This window comes from Notolabrus celidotus, chromosome 23, assembly GCF_009762535.1.
Source record: "Notolabrus celidotus isolate fNotCel1 chromosome 23, fNotCel1.pri, whole genome shotgun sequence".
NCBI lineage: Eukaryota > Metazoa > Chordata > Actinopteri > Labriformes > Labridae > Notolabrus > Notolabrus celidotus.
Genome location: NC_048294.1, coordinates 11,890,088 through 11,904,602, shown reverse-complemented (window position 1 = coordinate 11,904,602; position 14,515 = coordinate 11,890,088). Strand labels below are relative to the sequence as shown.

The window sequence follows — 14,515 nt, the reverse complement described above, 5'->3', positions numbered from 1 at the left end:
TTCTGCCTGTCTTAATGTTGGGTCTTTGTTAAGGATATCACATTGAGTACAATCCAGACTCTGCTTTTTTCAAATTGTCTTGGGATAACATTTGTTGTGATTTGGTGTTTTATAAATAAAGATTGATTGATTGAATAGCTGACTTGATCCGTTCAATGCAGTTTTTTAGCTAACCACAAACATCCATATAATTTAACTTATAGCACTGTATGTGCTCTAAAGCTTCCTTCAAGAGCTGATAAACAAAATTTCCAAATTTTCAAAAGCAAAAAGAAACAAAAATGTAAATTAAAGCACCCGGTCAGCATACTTAATTTAATTTCAGCAGCCACATTAAGACAATTACAAAGTCAGCCTATTATCACCTTAAGAATATATCGAGGGTTAAAGGACTTATGTCTCAGCAGGATGCAGAAAAACTCGTCCATGCATTTATCTTTAGCAGACTAGACTACTGTAACGGGGTCTTTACAGGACTCCCTAAAAAGTCCATCAGACGACTGCAGCTCATACAGAATGCTGCTGCTCGAGTCCTAACAAGGACCAAAAAAGTAGACCACATTACTCCAGTTCTTAGATCTCTACACTGGCTTCCTGTCTGTCAGAGAATAGACTTTAAAATCCTGCTGATGGTTTATAAAGCACTGAATGGTTTAGGCCCAAAATACATTGCTGATCTGCTACTACTTTATGAACCACCTCGACCTCTGAGGTCATCAGGTACTGGTCTGCTTTCAGTTCCTAGAGTCAGAACGAAACATGGTGAAGCAGCGTTTAGTCATTATGCACCACATATCTGGAACACACTCCCTGAAAGCTGTAGGTCCGCTCCAACTCTCACCTCTTTTAAATCAAAGACTAAGACTTTTTTATTTGCCACTGCCTTCCTATCTTAGATTATTTTAACCCACTTTAAATTAAAATTTTAATGTAATTTTTAATATATTTCTAATTTTCCTTTTCTTTTCTGTTTTATGTGTTATTTTATGCCTGTCTGGATGTCTCCAATGCTTTTAATGTTTTAATGTAAAGCACATTGAGTTGCCCTCGTGTATGAAATGCGCTATACAAATAAAGCTGCCTTGCCAAAAGCTGCCTACTTCCATCTCTGTAACGTCTCTCCCCCAACAGTACTGCCATTCTGATTCACGTCCTGGTCCTCCTGCCTAGATTACTGCAACTCCTTTCTTTTTGGTTTACCTGACAAATCCATCCATAAACTTCAACTGGTTCAAAACTCTGCTGCCCGCATCCTCAGACCCCCCTCCACCAGCCACATCACACCTGTCCTGCAGCAACTCCACTGGCTTCCAATTAAATACCGCATCATTTTTAAGATTCTGCTTCACACCTACAAGGCCATCAACAACCTAGCTCCTAAGTACCTCATTGACCTCCTCCATACAAAAATACCCACCCTACTGTAGTCTCAGGTCCTCCTCTTCCATCCATCTCACCCTCCCACCATGGGGTCGAGAGCCTTCAGCCGCTCGGCCCCTGCCTCTGGAACTCTCTCCCCCAGGACGTACAAATTCCACCTCTCCCACCACCTTCAAATCCCACCTCAAAACTCACCTTTTCCGCCAAGCTTACTCACTTTAATCTATCTCTATAGCACTGGAATGACTCCTCCCCCCTCTCATTTTATTAGTATTGTATTGTTATTGTTGTATTTATGTATTTATGTAGTTGTAAGGTGACCTTGAGTGCTCAGAAAGGCGCCTATAAATAGAATCTATTATCATAAATCTATTAAGAAACAGAGGAATTTCATCACCTACCATAAATAGAAATGTAGCTTTCCCTTACTGTTCAGCTGTAAAGCAGCTCCAGAGATCCATAAATCTACATTTATGCACTTCTTATCAACAAAAATCTGAATTGGGGTGCTGTTGGCCTAGCGGTCTAAAGGCGCGATATAGCCCTCGTTGCAGATGTCGTAGGTTTGATTCCAGCCTCGACCATTTACTGCATGTCCTCCCCTACTCTCTACTCCTCACATTTCCCGTCTCTCTTCAGCTGTCCTATCCAATAAAGTCAAGAAAGGCCCAAAAATGTAACTTTAAAAAATCCTGAATTTACTGCAGCCCAACACTGTGAATGACCCTGACCTGATGGCTTTATATTCACAGATTTACTGTAGTTGATGATAAAAGTTATCAGTAGATAATCAGCACATCAAACAGAGGTGTCTCTTTGTACATAACAGAAACAACCGAGCTGTAAAGCTGTTACGTAAAGTTCCTTCTCTTGGCACACGTCCGTACATAAAACACCTCCAGGGACATAGATGGGCTTGCATGAATAATAACCGCCCTTCCAACTTCCTCTGTTAGACTTGAGTCTCTATTTTGAGTTCCTATGTGAAAGCAGAAGGCTGTGAAATGAGGCCCATTTTGTTAATATCAGAGAATAAGTCTGTGTGAGCGTTTGGGTTAAAGGAGCTCTGAACGGCTGAATGGATTCCAGAAACCAGGAGGAAGAAGCTGCGAGGGAAACACCTGCAGGTCAGACAAAGCTTCTGCCACCTAAGCCAATGTTAGAAAACAATACTTTGATACGGACGCTTTAAGGCAGATAAAGCTCCTAAATATCTGTTATACTACATTTTTCCGTGAGTAGTCCGAGTAGAACAAAGCAGAGTTAATTCTCAGTCTATTTGTGTAACATTCAGGTACTGTTGGACTTGTCAGTGCAGAAACTACACCTGCTCTTCCAGGCTGAACAATAACAAGCAAAGCAAACAGTTATGTCTGGTCTCAAAGTCCTGGTTCTTCTTCCTAGAAGGTGTCACGGTTATCTTAACGTGGGTCAAAAGCCAAAAGGTGGATGTCTGAGTTCCTGATTAACATCTTCACTGTTCCATATCTTAATGGATCAGTAAAGATTATCTTAAAATGTTCTTTAGTAGTGCTGTGTATAAAAATTCTGTTTATTTATTATTTTCTTCAGACATATCAGAGATGCTGATAATGTTTTTGTTTGTTTGTTTTTGATTTACTGACTTGACAGATGCAGGACGCCGTCATACATGTAACATGACTCCTGGTGTGATTGTGACTATTTCAACTGCAGTGTTGGTCACAGGATTTCTGTTGTGTTTGATGACATTTGGTGAGTATGAATCACAGATAATCAACTTTGAGATAATACATTGGGATAGTTTGTATTGGAATTACACTGCATAGTTTTTTTGATATTTGTCTAAACTTTCTATATTAAAATCAAATCAAATCAACTTTATTTATATAGCACTTAACATACAACACAGTTGATTCAAAGTGCTGTACAACAAAATGAGGAAAACAAAGAGAAAATGAAATAAAAACATACAAACAGAGGAAGAGAGAGGGAAAGAAGAGTGGTAAGAGAGCAATATAATAAAAAAATAAATTAACAGTAATAATAACAACAGTAATGACAAGAAATACAGTTAACAGTGCAGTGAGTATCTGAGCTGGTGTGGTTAGGGGCAGTTAAAAGCTGATGAATAAAAGTGAGTTTTGAGACGACTTTTAAAATTCTTGACAGAGGGGGAGAACAGGATGGTGGGGGGAAGAGAATTCCACAGTTTTGGCGCACAGATGGAGAAGGCCCTGTCCCCATATCTCTTTGTCCTTGCTGTTCAGACAGACAGGAAGTTTTGGTGTGACGATCTGAGTGCTCTGACAGATACGGAGACAGGAGTTCTGAGATGTAAGTGGGGGCCAAACCATGAAGTGCTTTATATACGAACAGAAGGATTTTGATCACAAATAATCACATAATTATTCATAAATACAATTTTACTGGTTGATTACATTTATTTGACGTGTATTTCGATTTTAAAGTTCGACCCATGTCTCATCTGTCAACATGGAGGAGGCAGGGCTTTATGACCTTTACACCTAAACTGCAACCAGTCAGGCGATCAACCTTCAAATGTTTTGGCTTCACTTTTATTAGGGTTGTCATGTCATCCATCTTTTTATGTTAGCGATTAAGCTAAACTCCCATTGTAAGGGCCATTTCAAGATGTTTGTGTGTGTGTGTGTGTGTGTGTAGGACATTAAGTTGTCCACTAGGGGTCTCCCCTGTTCAGTGCACATGCATATTTAGGTAGGAACCTTTCACCAGGTGTCAGGTGTTGCTAGACGGGGAGCACAAAAAGTTTTTTGACCGCAACGTGCCGCAACGCCAGGACGCTGGCAAGGTGTAAATGTGAAATAATTACGTTTTATGGTTTTGATGGACACTGTGTTGGATCTTGCATGTTGACACGGTTGGAGAAAAGACGGTGAACAATAAAACATTCGTAAATTGCAACCTGAAGACGTCAGGATCTTATTTCCACAAGACACACGGGCAAGAGCGCGTCAACTATGTTTAAGTCCGTCTAGGCAGCCCCTCAGTGGCTTTAAGTTTTAGGCTTAGACGCTACACCCATCAAATGATCTAATTATTGAATCCAGTTCATTTTAATGTCTCAGTGAGGTGGACAGCAGCACCAGAGGATCACCTCGTCTACAGAACTAAAGTGACACAGCTGATGCGTCAACTGCAGCAGTGCCAAAAGGAGCGCCATGATCTGACTCTGATGCTCCGCGCTGCCACTCAGGGTGATCAGTTTTCATTTTCAAGCACTGGATTGTTAACGCAGAATTTATTGTGTTGTTAATTTGCTGCTACCTGTAGACCCCAGGTGCAGTCTGTGTCCCGATGGCTGGCTGTGGTGGAGGGGTCACTGCTACTTCTTCTCAGTGGGACTGCAGGAGAACCTCCAGTGGAACGGGAGCGCAGAGTTCTGCTGGGAACACGACAGCAGCCTCGCTGTTATCAAAGACTCAGCAGAGATGGTATGAACTCTCACTCACTCCTCATAGTGACCTGCATAAAATATCAGTCAGTGTTTCTGTCATTAAATGGTTTCAAGACACTCAAATGTTTCATCTTTTTCAGGAGTTTATCCAAGGTGTGATGAAGTCGTTCCCTAAGTTTCCCTTTCTGTGGGTTGGACTGACGGACTCCCAGCAGGAGGGTCACTGGCTGTGGTCGGATGGGACAAACATCCAGGATTACATGTCGTGAGTCCTGATCGACTGACATATTTTGCAGGAGAATTCTTTCTTAAAGTAATAAGCCCTAAATTTAACTTCAGATTAACTAGTGTTCCTTTTATTTACCAATGAAGTTTTTTTTTCAGCTTTATTTGGAACGGGGGTTCTAAATTCCCTGATGAGGCTTGAGATTTCGAGGCAGGGGGCCGACAATGCTGCATGTCATTCCCCACTCTCTCTTCCCATTTCATTTTCCCACCCCACTGTCCTATCCTCTTAATAAAGGCATACAAGCCCAAATGTTTTGATATTGGCGCCCCCTGTGGCCTAAGCAGTACCTCCTAACTCTTTGCTGTTCTTGTCCTGTACATGTGTAAATCTCATTTAGCATCCTTTTAAAAAAACTAAAAAAAGAACTACAAAACAAAAAACTACTCACAGGAGATTTAAAAAAGAAAGAAATGAGAAGTAGGATAAACATTTTAAGAAAGATAAAGGAAACTTAACACCTTGATAATAGTTACCTGATTACAAAAATACAAAAATACAACACAACAATATTCAGCTCTTATTTTAAACACCATCTGATGAACTTGATTATTAAACCACAAACATCATAAAACGTTCATTCATTTTGCTTTTATTTTCAAGACATAACACACATATACAGACATTTTATACATGGACAAACACAAAACTACAACTTTAAATGAAAAAACTATAATTTCTAAATGTCTAAAGATTCAGCATCAACAATTTGAATATCTCAACAGATGTCTTTGGATGCATATGTCATGTTGTGTTTGTTGTGGGGTTTTTTTAGGCTGACTGTGGAGTGGGACTCTGATCACAGGGACTGTGCAGACCTGAGAGGAGGTGGGAGTCTCTTTGCTGCCAGCTGTGAGGCGTATGGATCCTGGATTTGTAAGAAAGTCTCCTGACAGCCTAAAAACAAAAATCCCTCTTCAGACAGTTGTTTTGTATATGCCAGCAAATGTCTTATCTTTTTCAGTTTTTCCTACAAAAGAAGAACATAACTTTGCAAAGTGCACAAATCTGTTTGAGGGGATTTTTACTGAAGCTTTGTATTGGTAGAGGTAACTGCTCTTCATACAGGACTGGAATAATCTCGTCTCAAGACTAAGAAACACACTTAAAAAAAAATAAAGACCACATGGTGTGCTTTTTCTTATTTATTGTGTGGATATGTAGAAGCGCATTGTAAAGTGCATTTCAATGTAGTGTTCACACTTTTGCATAACCTTGTCAACTCGAGTGTCATTATATCATCTACATATAATTGTTAACTTTCTTTTTTTTAACATATTTGCAGCCTCTTATTGGATAAACTCATCCAAGGTTATTCTTTCAAACAGCATTACTAGAAATAAATATTTTTTACATTTACATAATGTTTCTTTTTGTCAAACTGATCAAAATTGCCCCTTTGAAATATATATTTTATAGTGCCATGATCACAAACACCTATTAACAAAATCATCAGCACTTCAGTCTCTTCAAAGAAAGTTTTAACTGAACTAATGGGATTTTGAATTCAGCTTCACGAAGGAGAATTGACAACATTTTTGCTACACCATAATCGATAGATTACAACTAACATCCAGGGAAGTGCCCCAAATTTTCAGTGGTTTTCTGTTTGCTCAATTTGGTTTAGAGTCAGTGGGAATCCGTTAAGGTCTTCAAGAGCCATCTCTCTCAGTGTGCAGAGATTTTGTTAGGTGGCGTGATTCTCATGAGTGTGCGACCATCCATTGGGGCAAACAGAGGATACAGCTTCCCTCTGAAGTTCCCAGTGAAGGTGTAGATGTGGGTCTTTGTCTCTGCGTTGTAGAAGGAGATCTGGCCCTCTTTGTAGTCTAAGTAGATCCCCATCCGGCGAGGCACGAGGGCGGTGGGCAGCACCGTCTCTGGCTTGGTGCAGGCGTAGAACTTGTTTGTGCTGCGCCACAGAGCCCAGTAGCCCTGCTTCGGGAACATGGGGAAACGGCCCTCACGTTTGGATTCTGCGGTGGTCATGCCGATGCGCCAGTAGCCGTTGTTGGCAATGTCAACCTCCCAGTAGTGACGCCCACTGTTGTAGCCCTCCCAGCCGAGCACGCAGGGCCAGCTGTCAAAGCGTTGAGGGCTGTAGGGTAGATCGGCCTCACAGTGGGACTCCTGGACCATACGCTGGTCTTCAGACAGAAGCAGCCATGGGTAGTTTGTCTTTGGGTCGAGGATCACATCAGCTGTGCAGAAAAGGCGGGCACAGATTAGCTTGATGTATTCTGAAGGGGATTTTTTTTACTTTTTACTAAAATCAAGAAGTGGAGGTCGATCTTACCTGCTGCGCTGCAAATCCAACTCCAAACTGAAAAGAGAGACACAGATATGGTAAAGTTTCAGCGGATAAATAACTGACCTGTTCACATACATGCGCTGAAGCAGTGATAAAAAATCCATACCTGAGTTTGGGATGCACCTTGGAATGCCTGCTTGCCAAGTCCTTTGCTTTGTCAGCAACCACAGCTGTGGAACCATCGTCTGTGAAAGGACACATCAAATTAAAACACACTTCATTGGAACAAGATTTTAAAATAATCATTGCCAGTAAATCCTGTGCGCACCTTTCAAAAAGTATTTCTTGATAACATTGTTACACCACTGGCTCTATGAGGGCTTTAATGTAGATCTCACGCCCTTTGCATAATTTTTGCTGGCAGTCGGTTAATATATTAAAGCTTCAAAGGTCACAACGGTGTGTTAGCAGTAGGGGTGGGAATCGAAAACCGGATCTGATTCCAATTGATCAATTCCATCGGAATTGTACACCTCAAATGTTATCGATTCTTCTTAATGATTCATTTCCCAGCACAACGTCACGTCACGTCATGTCGCGGTACGTTGCATTACGTCACACACTCTGCGACGCAGAACTTCTTTAACCACAAGGAAACATCAAAGTATTTTCTCCAGGTTCCAGGGGCCAGGTCCGGACTCACACGGCCGAAAATGGGGCACCGAGAGCGGGTGAAATACCTCCGCGATGACCCCCGGAGCAAAAGCATTTTTCCTTTCCAAATTAAATAATTTTTCCTCCAGGCTCCAGGGGCGACGTCCGGACTCACGCGGCCGAGAATGAGGTCAACCTATTGTTCAGTATGTTCAAGTTGAATATGTTCATGTTCAGTCTTGTGCAGACATAATTTTGGAAAAAATTAAATGGTTCCTTTTGGTGCGGAAGACTGTGTAGAACTACTTTTTTCCCCCTAAAAAATACTCAGGAATCGTTAGGAGAATTGATAAGGAATTGGATTGATAAGCAGAATCGACAATGGCATTGACATTGATAAAATCTTATTAATTCCCACCCCTAGTTAGCAGAGCATGCATGTTGCAGAAAGTCACATCTGAGTGTTCAAGCCTCTAGCTGAAAGTAAAACCACAAAATACCCCTTGAATGTAAATCAGGAGCTTTCCTGCATACACCTCACCATCATCTGCGTACGTGATGATAATTAGACTGCAGAATCTCTGCTATCAATTCTTAAGGGCGTTTATTGTTACTGATTATCAGACAGAGGCTCGTTAGGGTCATACTCACTGAATGACAGAGTTAATTTATAGATGCCAGCACACAGTGGGCAGAGTTCACTCTAATCACACGTTACATAACTCCTTTCATAACCAGTCATGTCAGCACAGCGTGGCATAAGGTGTTTGAGTTTATCTAATTCAATGTTTTACAGCTTGATGGTTTATATCCGTGCTTATAATAAAAGTAAAATGTTTATCTTCTTTGATATGAAGTGACCTTCCATGGTTTTCATTTCATTTTCTATTGGAGGGCACAACTTCAAGGTGAAATATCCGACTCACTCGTTAGTTCTTACATTTTTCGATACATTTACCTTGAAACTCCCTAATCTTACTCAATAACCTCGCCTTTCTTCTTTTCTTTAAAAGATGAAATGAAACTTGTGTATTTGTTCTCACCGTGCTGTCTTCTTTCAGCAGAGACCAGGTGATGAACTCCATCAGAGGTAGCAGGTTACCCAGACGTTTCTTCTTTAAACCAAGGAGACGCAACACTTTACCCAGCTCATCGCTCTGGACACCACAACTCTGTAAACAAATAATCTTTTTAGTGGCAAGACAAGTGACACAATCTGACAAAGTGAGGGGGAAACATATGTGATATATGTTATGCATTTTTAGGACTCCTCACCTCAGTCTTCTCTTGCAGCTCCTTCGCCCACTCCATGATCCTCATTTGGTCCTCCTCTTTAGGGTCTTCTTTTTTTTCATCTTCTTGTTTAGTCTCAGCCCAAGGGGTCTTCAGGAGCTAAGAACACAAATCCCTTAGTTAGCATCAGTTAAAAGCTATCACAGCTGTTAAAAGAATTGTACATTTACAAGTGGACAGTTACAGTATATTACTTTTAAATGCTACTTTACACAATCATGAATCAACTCACCTTGTCAACATGACGTAGTTCGTCAGCCCACTCCAGGATCAGTTTTCTGCTCTCCTCAAGGCTACGCTCAGTTCGCCGGTCTGTACTTTGGGCTTCTGTCTTACTGCCACCCTCCTTTGGAGATTCGTCGCCCTGCAGAAACAGAACACAGTGTCAGGCACTCCTAAAACCATAGATGTGACCTGTTTAGACAAGCAGATAACCTCTTGACATTTGACAGCTGGCTCATGTTGACAGTAACTCAAGGATGAGTCATTAATATGTGGTATTAAATACTTTTGTTTTGACCCCCTTAAAATTTAGGTCATTCTGATTAGAAAAAATTATATTTCTAGATTAGCCATAAGCCTTAATAGCTCACATTGGGAAAGTTCTCCAATACAGATGTTAATTTATCAAATTCTAACCGAGCCCTTTTCCTCCACACGTCACGCTAAGAGTAGGAAAGTTAAATGCTGCAACAATGTGCTGCTGTTACCTTACAATCATTATAATTTAATCCCTTTTGGATAAACAAGCAAAAAAGAAAAATTAAAAGAGAAAACCCAGTGTGAAATGTCATCTACTTTCAAAGTAAATAACATGTTTGATCGCCCATTAGCTACCTTTACACAACAGCTAATGCTCGAATTCAAGCACTTCAGCTAACATTACTTCCTAGCTAGTTAGTGTGTTTGTTAGATGTTTATTCCAAATTTAAATTATGCTAGCAAAGAATTTATCTGTTTATTTCTAATCATGTAAAACTTCCAAACAGTATCTTGCTGTTAGCCACACTCTAGCTAACTCTTTTATGGGGTCATCCCTATGTTCCCACATTTCTAGTACATTTTCAAAATTAGGTATTGTGTTCCTACATTTCCCTTCAATTTAAGCCCAATCCTCCCACAAGATATTTTGGAAGCACTTTATAGTGAATGAATGAATGAGTAATTTAATTTCAATGCGCAGCAGAATGTGGGAACATAGGCACACTCCCCTGTTTTATCACCAAGTGAGTAGCTGGAGGCTAACGTTAATCTTTTCCGATTTTAGCTGGTTTATATTTAGATTTTTTGATTTGATTTGATGTCTTTATTGCGATCATGTAAAAGTAGAATGGGAAAAACATACAAGTAGTAAAGAAGAAATAGTTATACAAAAGAAACAAAATCAATCAGTTCCATTAGCAAGCTCTGAAGCATTTTACTTTACATGTGCGAAAAGGAGTAGGAAGAAGTTAAAACTTATTTAATCCTACTCCTTTATTCACTATTATCTGGCATTATACTAGTGTAAATCTTCATATTTACACAGACAATCAAAAGCAAACCCCTCGTGATTATCAACACTTGTCCTCCTCCTTGTACCTCGTGAAAATCATTTCTTTATACCTCTTCCTGAACTGGATTATGTTCTGACATTGCTGTAGCTCCTTATTGAGTCTGTTCCAAAGTTTTACACCACAAATTGAAATACAAAAACCTTTCCTTGTGGTCCGAACACTCACCATCTTCAATCTTAACTTCCCTCTTAAGTTATAACCCCCCTCTCTTTCAAAGAACAATCTTTGAATATTTCCTGGCAAGAGATTTTTCCTTGCCTTATACACAATTTGGGCAGTTTTAAAATCTACAAGGCCAAATAATTTCAATATTTTGGATTGTAAATAACCAGATTTCCTTCTAAATTTCCACTGTGGTGATTGTGTTTTCATCTGTAAGCAGTGAATTAACAACATTAGTAAGAAATCCTTAAAGTAAAACCAGTAACAATCAAAATACAGCAGTACGACGTTAGAATTCAGCCTCCTACCATGACAATAAAGTCAGGGTCATATGGCTGCAGTGGGTATGTAGCCTATAAAGGCCAGGTTAAAGTCACACAGTGCCTTGTAAAAAAAAATCATATAGTCCACCAAATCTATGGAGCAGAAGGTCGTGTAACCAGGCTGTAAAAGAGCCTATAAACATGTCGTATCAGCATTAACCGGATCAGCTGACCCGGTCATTACCCTGACAAACAAGCAATGTTTGTCCTATCAGTTGAATATTTAATGGCCTGATTGACCCAAACCTATTGGGGTTATTAGCTAGTCAATATTTGTGAAATAAAATGTAAATGAAGGTAGTAAGTGTCCACACTGCAGGCTTCATCTCAAGCTGTGTGGCAGAAATGACCACTTGTAAAATTATTTGAAACAATTATTTTCTTGTCAAAATCAAAAGGCTGTTATCTTTCTTTAGTTTCTTTTTCCTGTAACTGATAAACGACATACAGTAACCTGGGTTGTGATAGAAACTGAGGGCTTGTGATTCATTTCATTGGTTTATTACCCTCTGAGTTGGCACAGTACTGTTTGACTACTAAAGTCAATTTGCATTGACTCTATTTTTTCCCTCCTTATTTCCTTCCTTCTCGCATGTCCTACCTTGCACACTTGGTCCACCTGCTCCTTCCAGTGATGGATGAATTGCACACACTCCTGCAGGCTGCGGAGGTTCTTCAGACCAGTCTGACGAGGGTGCTGCTGCACAAAAAGAACAGTTAAAATTGAAAAGCCAGAATAGGAAATTCATACAAGATAATGTAAATATAAAACTAAGAACACTGATGAGCACTTGATAGAAATGGATGTTTTTGTACCTGTGAGTGCTGAGTGAGGCTGTTGTTGCTGTTTGTGGGCCCGCTGGGTGCCGAGTTGTGAGGCTGGGTGCTGTCCACAGGCAGAGTCCAGCGCACGGGCCCGATGGAGCTGCTCTGGGTGGTGGCGCTGCCCTCTGTTAGTATGCTCACTCCTACAAGGGCGACAAGTTCAGGAAAAGCAACGTTATTTGACTTGGACATTTACGAGGATTTTAATGTAAGCTGCTTGACACATTAACTTTGTGATGGGCAAAGGTGGTGGACAACTTGTGCACAAACAGGTGAAGTGGCATTAATTTGCAGTGATTTAAGTGAACCGTGTTTTTTGAAAGCTTACTTTTCAGGATGCCTTTTTTCTCCATGGTGGCGTCCTTACTCCTGTGGAGCTGAGAAAAGAGGTCAAATTAAATGATTGGTAAAGAGGGTAATGAAACAGAAAACATTTCAGTACACAAAGAAGTCCAAAATTAAAACAATGGCATTAGGTAAAAATGTTGAACAGTACATTGAAAAGCACAAAGATTATTATTTATTTGAAAAATGTAAATGTGAATTATATATAGGTGCATCTTTTATAATTAAAGTATCATGATTTTTCCCCGGTAATAACTTGAGATAAGAAAAGTGACTTGCAATAAAATAATGTAATATTTTGAGATATGTTTTCTACATTTTTTGTAACATTTTATCTGACATGAAATGCGCCTAGAATACAACATTTTCACTTTATCAATTAACTGATAGAAAATAGTAAACTTATTCATTATATTGTCATTTTTTGAGATCCATCTGAAATAGAATAATTCTTAATAATACATGTTTGATTGGCTGAGCTATTTAGAAAATAAATGTTTTGTCTGTAAGTTTAAAATACTGTAAAAAATTATATTTTATGATTTAAAATTTTCGCCTTTCCAAAAAAGGGATAAGTATTTCAGCTGATATTTAAACTCAAACATTCAGATGAACAAATCAATACATTTCTCTGTTTTTTCTTACACTGTAAACGATATCCAACAACAGCAAAAACAACTTAACCTTCAAATTCCAGGCAACTTAAAGAGTAGAAATACATCATTTTATGGGTTTTAATTTTGTAATAATAATAGTTTTCCCCACAAACACAATCAGAAAAAAAACAAAAAAAACCCGAAATGATTTAACTTTACAAATTAAGATGAAAAAGTTCTTAAATGGTGTCATTGTTGTATCATATAGCTCTGTTAACTACAGTTAGTGATATATGATCTACTCTGATAATCCCAGAGTTCCTTGTATCTTACCTGTTGTCTGACGGAGTGGTGGTGCAGCTCTGATTGCTGAGAAGACTGGACAGTTATCACTCTCTGGTCAACCTCTTTGTTCCTCTCTGCGTCTCTATGATCTTTGGACTCTTTTATAACCTCTGAGATGACTTTCTGCACGAAACCTTCTCGCAACCCGGCAGCAGCTGGCATCTTTCCAGGAGGGTGAAAGGCTCCTCTTTTTTTTTTTCTTATAGAAGAGATAAGTCTCAGAGTGACGCACATAGGCAGACACTTCCAGGATATAGCTGTACATATAAGCAGGTTTGTAAAGAATATAGTTTTGTATAATGGAAGCTGAGGTAGAAATAACAGTGAGAGGGTCTTCAATTGAAATACTGCATGTAAACCCTACTTGTTGTTCTTTGAGACTTTAAACTGTGATTTTAACCAAATTTGGAATTATTACAAAATCCCAATGAAATTTTTATAATACAGATGTCATACGTTATCCCTTAAATGTGTCATTCCTTAAAATATGCTTTGTTTTAATTGAAAGTGTTGAAATTCTAGAAAATTATTCAAATGATTGAATAAAATAAAATAAAATGAGACAAACAGAAACACCCATATTCTTTATGATTTGTCGTGTTCCTAGTTACATGTGCTTCCTCAGAAAAGACATTAAAGACACGCCTCACATCCCGGTCCAACCTTGGACATGCGTCACCTTGATGACACTAACCTGCTGGGTTATAAAAAAAAGTTTATATTGAATAAACGCCTTCATAAAACTGCACAGACCAACTCACAGTGCAGTTACGGTGTAGACCAACATTTATTCAGGCAGAGGCAACCAGAACAACTGCGGTCCTGCGCTGCATTGTCACCAATAGCTAAGATGTGACAAGTGTGTGTTTTCTACCAGTCTTCACTTTGTTCTTAAAAACCTTCTCTAAGTAAGAAAACACATTGTTGTCATCATGGAAGTGGAATGGAGTGAATACATTTCACAACTCAAGAAATGTTTAGAAGTACAGAGGTTTCAACACTGATACAGAAGTGATTAAAGGATGGATTACTGAAGTTCCCGTGTTCATTCAGAGTGTGCACACAGGAGTGTGTTGGGACT

General features: G+C 39.3%; 2 protein-coding genes across 7 annotated transcripts; one reads left to right on the top strand and one right to left on the bottom strand.

Moving 5' to 3' along the window:
• The first annotated feature begins 2,287 nt into the window (after positions 1–2,287).
• Positions 2,288–6,228, top strand: LOC117807030 (CD209 antigen-like protein E). 5 transcript variants are annotated; one of them, XM_034676068.1, is made up of 6 exons: positions 2,288–2,507; positions 3,013–3,114; positions 4,470–4,598; positions 4,675–4,835; positions 4,939–5,063; positions 5,183–5,977. In XM_034676068.1, the coding sequence occupies exons 1-6, from the start codon at positions 2,459–2,461 to the stop codon at positions 5,223–5,225; spliced, it is 609 nt and encodes a 202-aa protein (XP_034531959.1). In that variant the 5' UTR covers positions 2,288–2,458; the 3' UTR covers positions 5,226–5,977. The 5 variants fall into 5 exon arrangements, with proteins under 5 accessions (XP_034531959.1, XP_034531957.1, XP_034531961.1 ...); XM_034676066.1 differs by having other exon boundaries at positions 2,292–2,507; positions 5,860–6,228; XM_034676070.1 differs by lacking the exons at positions 2,288–2,507; positions 3,013–3,114 and adding an exon at positions 4,115–4,192 and having other exon boundaries at positions 5,860–6,228.
• Positions 5,677–13,728, bottom strand: si:dkey-219e21.2 (E3 ubiquitin-protein ligase TRIM39). Of its 2 annotated transcripts, none has more exons than XM_034676064.1 (10): positions 13,423–13,728; positions 12,477–12,525; positions 12,140–12,291; positions 11,925–12,023; positions 9,515–9,646; positions 9,265–9,381; positions 9,033–9,161; positions 7,502–7,580; positions 7,381–7,407; positions 5,677–7,285 (listed from the first exon to the last, which is right to left on the bottom strand). In XM_034676064.1, exons 1-10 carry the CDS (start codon positions 13,666–13,668, stop codon positions 6,753–6,755), a joined length of 1,563 nt encoding a protein of 520 aa, XP_034531955.1. In that variant the 5' UTR covers positions 13,669–13,728; the 3' UTR covers positions 5,677–6,752. The 2 variants fall into 2 exon arrangements, with proteins under 2 accessions (XP_034531955.1, XP_034531956.1); XM_034676065.1 differs by having other exon boundaries at positions 11,925–12,020.
• Between the last annotated feature and the right edge of the window lie 787 nt (positions 13,729–14,515).

Excerpts from the sequence above, each read along its gene's own strand:
- LOC117807030 (XM_034676066.1), top strand. The coding sequence starts at position 2,459 with ATGGATTCCAGAAACCAGGAGGAAGAAGCTGCGAGGGAAACACCTGCA. Across the intron at positions 3,115-4,469 it reads GTTGTGTTTGATGACATTTG|TGAGGTGGACAGCAGCACCA; the intron begins GTGAGTATGAAT and ends TTAATGTCTCAG. Across the intron at positions 4,599-4,674 it reads GCTCCGCGCTGCCACTCAGG|ACCCCAGGTGCAGTCTGTGT; the intron begins GTGATCAGTTTT and ends TGCTACCTGTAG.
- si:dkey-219e21.2 (XM_034676064.1), bottom strand. The coding sequence starts at position 13,668 with ATGTGCGTCACTCTGAGACTTATCTCTTCTATAAGAAAAAAAAAAAGA. Across the intron at positions 9,647-11,924 it reads AGGTGGACCAAGTGTGCAAG|GGCGACGAATCTCCAAAGGA; the intron begins GTAGGACATGCG and ends CTGTTTCTGCAG. Across the intron at positions 7,408-7,501 it reads AAGGTGCATCCCAAACTCAG|TTTGGAGTTGGATTTGCAGC; the intron begins GTATGGATTTTT and ends CTCTCTTTTCAG.